General features: G+C 47.0%; 1 protein-coding gene across 1 annotated transcript; it reads right to left on the bottom strand.

Annotated features, from left to right (window-relative positions):
* Positions 1 to 663: 663 nt before the first annotated feature.
* Positions 664 to 4,113, bottom strand: LOC139604459 (neurofilament heavy polypeptide-like). The gene is made up of 3 exons (XM_071455613.1): positions 4,029 to 4,113; positions 2,955 to 3,036; positions 664 to 1,698 (listed from the first exon to the last, which is right to left on the bottom strand). Exons 1-3 carry the CDS (start codon positions 4,111 to 4,113, stop codon positions 924 to 926), a joined length of 942 nt encoding a protein of 313 aa, XP_071311714.1. The 3' UTR covers positions 664 to 923.
* Between the last annotated feature and the right edge of the window lie 1,026 nt (positions 4,114 to 5,139).

Here is a 5,139-nt window from a genome sequence, read left to right as displayed (position 1 = left end):
TAACATGGTCTGATATTTTTAACAAGAATGCTAACAAATTTGCCATATAAAATGATGCCAGATACAGTCACAAAAAGCTGTTGGGTTGTTCAGCAATATGCTAAATTGCACGTTATTATATTTATTTTTCAGTAACCCTGCACTTTAAAAAATCGTACTGAATTTCTGTTTCCATGGAATTTGCAGTTCCCATGAGTTTTTCTCATAACTGATTTACTTAGAATTCTAATATGCTTTTTACAACTTTAATCCCTCCATCATGCTGTTATTTCATTTATGGCTTATTCACCTTTCAGTTGTCTAACAGATAATAACCAGTGAAAACCTTCATGAGATAATACCCTCACAAGAGTGAGCTGTTTCAACATCAGAACATAGGAGCCTTTTTTAAATGAATGAAAAGGGGGAGATGTCATAGACAGGTAGAATAATGATAAAAGAAAGGCCTTATGAAATCAGGCCTTGTTCTGCAATATTAACAGCTGGCCTGTCATCTCTTCTAAGTGCAGAGAAGCAGTTACAAGTTCCCATGTGAAGCTATTTTGAGAATGAGAGTTCGTTAACAATCTGTTCTGAGGGTGAAAAACAAATGTACCTGCAACAACAAGGGATTTGTCCCATGAGAATCAGTGCAGAGAACAAGTAAACAATACAATAGAGAGATTTGATGCACAAGTAAAATATATTTTATTAACCAATAGCGTAATTAGAAAGAAATCTATTAACTAATTAAAGTTGCACACGAGGTCTGAAACTGTAGAAACTGAGTTGAGTGAATAAAGAATAATCTTTCCCTGCCTGAAAAAACTGAGTCCCAAGAAGGGGTAACCTCCCCATCAGCACAGATGATACCCAGTCATTGTGGAACATCATCATCTGACTGTCCCCTCTGTAACTTTGCTTTGCATCTCCAGCTGAGATGACTAAAGATTGCTTTGGTCTCTACATTTTTGTTCAGGTTTCTTCTTCACCTTCTCCTGAGGCTTATTGGTCTTCTGACCTTGGTTTCCAGCTGCATGCTGGAACTTGTTTCCCTTCTGGATCACAGGTATCTGCACAGTACCCTGAACTCTGTTCCAGTAGGAGAAATTCTGCTGCAATGACTCATAGATCTGAAACCTCTGGATCAAGTTCTCCATCTCAGCTGCGTCCTCTGGGATTTCAGTTTCTCCCTTCTTTGGGGCTTTGGTTCCCCCCTTCTCTGGGGCTTTGGTTTCATCCTTCTTTGAGGTTTTGGGTTCCCCCTTCTCTGGGGCTTTTGCTTCCCCCTTCTTTGGAGCTTTGGTTTCCTTCTCTGGGATTTTGGTTGCCTTTCTCTCTGGGGATTTAGTTTCCTTTTCTGGAGGTTTGTTTTTCTTCTCTGGGGGTTCGGTTGCCTTCTTTAGGATTTTCGTCTCCTTCTTCTCTGGGGGTTTGGTTTCCTTCTTTTCTGGAGGTTTGTTTTTCTTCTCTGGGATCATGGTTTCCTTCCTCTCTGGAGCCTTGGTTTCCTTCCCCTCTGGAGCCTTGGTTTCCTTCTTCTCTGGGGGTTTGGTTTTCCCCTTCTCTGGTTTTGGAGGTTGCTTCCCCACAGAGACACCCTTCTTGTCCTTCTTCCGCTTCTCTTCCTCCTTCCGCCTTTCTTCCTCCTTCCGCCTCTCTTCCTCCTCTAAGGCTTTTGCCTCCTCCTCACGCTTTTGAGCCAGCTGCTTCAGCTCCCTTCAGCAAACAAAACAGAAAAAATCGCTGAGAGTCCCCACCAGAAACTTGGGCTCAGCAGTCCTGGCCGGCCCTGCACTTCATTCCTTGACCCTGAGGCCAGGCAGAACCACGAGACCATTTCCGTGAATTTTTCTCAACCCACAGAGGTTGGGAACATCCCAAGTGATGCCATTGGTGCAAGGGGACCTCCAGGACCAGCCAAACCTGAACCTTGCCATCATAAGGTCTTGGCTGTGCAAGCTCCCTCTGAAGGCACAGCCAGACCCCTCCAGCCCACTGCCAAAGGCTGATCCAGCAGCTCTCTGTGCTGGTGCCTGAAAATGCTCTTTGTCTCTTGATTTCCCAGTTTAAAGCAGATCACAGATTGCTGACATCTGCTTATCTCTCCTACAATTCTCACTCAGCTCATTCAGCACCCCTCAGGGCACAGCCTGCTCCTTAATGAGAATAATCCTATCAGTCAGAAAGCAAAGGCTGCAGGAACTCCTCTCCTGCAAGACAGGCTCTTGTCAGCCAGATTTCCTGCAGGAACCCAGCTGTGAGCAAGCAAACCGGTGCTCTCTGCCATGAAAGCCATCTGAAACAGCCTCATCTGTCTCCTCCCCATGAAACCAACTTCAGCCTGGGCTGAAGGAAGTGCTGATACACAGACTTGCTTTAACCAGCCTCCACTCTCAGCTCCACACTTTGCCTGTGTGTCCTGAGCTGGGCTGCCTTGCTGGAGCTGAGCTTCTCCTGGGCTGGCCTACTGCTGCAGCTGAAGGGGAGCCTAAAGGACGTGAGCTTCTGTGGGTGGTGTCCCACCAGAAGGAGAAGCCTGGCAGATCAGCATTGCAAGGACTTGCAATGCTGTGGCAGGAGCAGGACCCAAACCAAGCTTTGCTCTGTGCCCCACACCTGCCCATACCACAATCCCACTGTTTTGGTGAAGGGAGATGATCAAGAAGGTGCAACTCAACCCCATGGACCTAAAGACACCTCTAGAGGCAGTGCCAAGGCAAGCCCAGAGCCCAGCTCCCTGCAGGCAGCAGCTAAGCCAGGAGGGCTCAGCACTCCAATAGAGAAGAAGATCTTCTGTCTCAACAGAAGAAGGTCCTTCCTCTCTTGGGAGCCAGGGAGCTCAGAATGGCCATCCCTGTGCTGCTTCTGGCCTTTGCTATCCAGCACCTCTGAGCTCAGAGTCCTTGGAGCAGGGAAGCCCTCCAGGGACAATAACCCATGGAACAGCAGTAACCCATGGAAGCCTTACTCACCTTTTCCTCCCTATGAGCTTCCTTTCCAGTGCTATTTTATCCACTTCTGCTTTCCTCTGCAGAGCTTTCTCTCGCTGCAGTTCTTTAGCACAAAGAGGAGAAACCATGAGTGACTGCAAGCTGACCTGGGTGCTCTGGGTCAGCTGCAAGGATTCACAGCTTTTCCTGACCCAGCCTATCATCCCAGGAGATATTGGGGAGCTTGTATCCCCCCCCAGAATTCAGACAATCCCCCAAGCTATGGCCGGGCAGTAAAGTCCCCATGCCCTCGGATCCCAGGAAAGGAGACTCGGTGTCATGGTTTAACACTGGCACAATGCCAGTGCCCCCATGAAGATACCTTCTCCCTGGTTTCTGCTGTGAGATGTGACCAGGAATAAGCAAAGCAGGCTCCTACTTAGGGAAAAAAAAGAACCAGAACTTTATTAACTACTCTACAACTACAGATAAAATGAAACACACACACAGAGGGAAAATGAAAACCTCACAAATGCATTTCCTCCTCCCCCCACCAAATTTCCAACACAATACATTTGATCCTCAAATCACCAACTCTCGGTCCAGCAGCACCTTTTAGACAATCAATCCTCAGTCCATCAAGAGAAGAGGAGTCCTTCTTGTGCCATGGGCTTCCCCTGGAAACACAGTCGAAGCCTCGTGTGTTCCTGTGTCACTCGTGGCACCGCCCGGAGTACATCTGCCGTCGTGACCTCTTCCTTTCATGTCCAGTGCTCTCACCACTGAACACGGACCAGAGCTGCTTCTAGGGTTGTCTTTTTTAAGGATGCTCTGTCCCGATCCAAAAAAGGCACAGTCTCTCCTTTGGGACACCTGTCCCCACAATCTCTCTTTTGGGACACCTGTCCCCCCCATATTTTTTCACCCCCTGGGGCCGAGGGGCACCAACACTGAACCCTCTTGGTTCTGTGGCCATTGCCTCCCCCTAGAATGCAGTCTCTGTGTCACAAGGAACATGGTTCTGTCCATGGCTGTACAAAAAGAGTCCAGCAAAAGCCACTCCATCATCTCTTCCCACTGGGATTCTTCTCTATTCTTCCACTATCTCTCACTCACCCAGACCTCTCTCACACTTGCACATTTCCTTCCTCATCTTCCACTCTATCTTCCAGGAGAGGTCAATGATCTGTAAAGTTCTCATTCTCCAAAAAGGGGTTAAAAGCTCCTACAAGCGCCTGGCTGCACCCCGCCCCCCTTTTCCCCTTCCCAGCCGTGCTGCCGGCACAGGCCCATGTTTATCCAGTCTCAAGGTTACAGTCCCAGGCACCGTCTCTCTCTTTTTCTCTCTTTCTCTCTTCCACCCTTCCACCCCCGGGCTCAGGCCCACCTCTCCCGGCCTCATGGCTTTTCCCCGAACTCTTTCCCAAAAAGGACCCTCCCAAGGGAGAGCTCTGCTTTTAACCCCGTGTTCTCAGAGGCGGAACCAATGCCCCAATGGCCAGATGAAATGCCAATATTAAAATCTGAATATCCATCGGCCCGAAACACAGCATCCCAAAAAACACATTTCCTGTCAAACCGCCACAATAGTGTATAGAACTGTGATGTAATGATTTGGAATAAAAATTGGTGATGAGTAAAAAAAAATTGGGAATAGAAACTGCTGAAAAAAGCTGATGAGTGCCCCTATAAATACCTGTAACCCTGAATTATCGGGGTGCAGTTGGAGGGAAAACTTCCCCCACTCTACCCAGCGCTGTATTGCTCATACTTTACCATATTAATTAATAAATTGATTGCTGCTTGAATATTGGCCTGGTCAAGCTTCTTATTGATAACATCACCCTTTGGCTCAGCCTTGGTGTCCCCTCGAGGCTCTGGCAGAGCTGCTGGGGACAGAGCAGGAGCAGGGCAGCCCCGTGTGAAAAATGCATATTTTACCATTGGCTTTTTGCAAATATTAAAATGAATATTTTATGTGTTGTGTCAGAAAGGCGCGGTGTGTTAATTCTCTTAAGTGGTGTGCTGAATGTAGTTTTATGACAAAATGTTAAAGTTGAAATTTTTAGGTTGTGACAAAAGGTTAAAATTGAAATTTTTAGGTTGTGACAAAATGTTAAAATTGAAATTATGCTTTGTAGGATACTTTTTTCCTAAAGAAAGGACTCGCACCAAGATAGCAGCCACAGGACACCCCAATCTTTCAGAGAAAAATAATTTATTTCTC

Source organism: Agelaius tricolor, unplaced genomic scaffold (assembly GCF_023055355.1).
Source record: "Agelaius tricolor isolate 1412-34295 unplaced genomic scaffold, bAgeTri1.0.p SCAF_51, whole genome shotgun sequence".
Taxonomy (NCBI): Eukaryota; Metazoa; Chordata; class Aves; order Passeriformes; family Icteridae; genus Agelaius; species Agelaius tricolor.
This window is presented reverse-complemented; position numbering and strand designations above follow the sequence as displayed.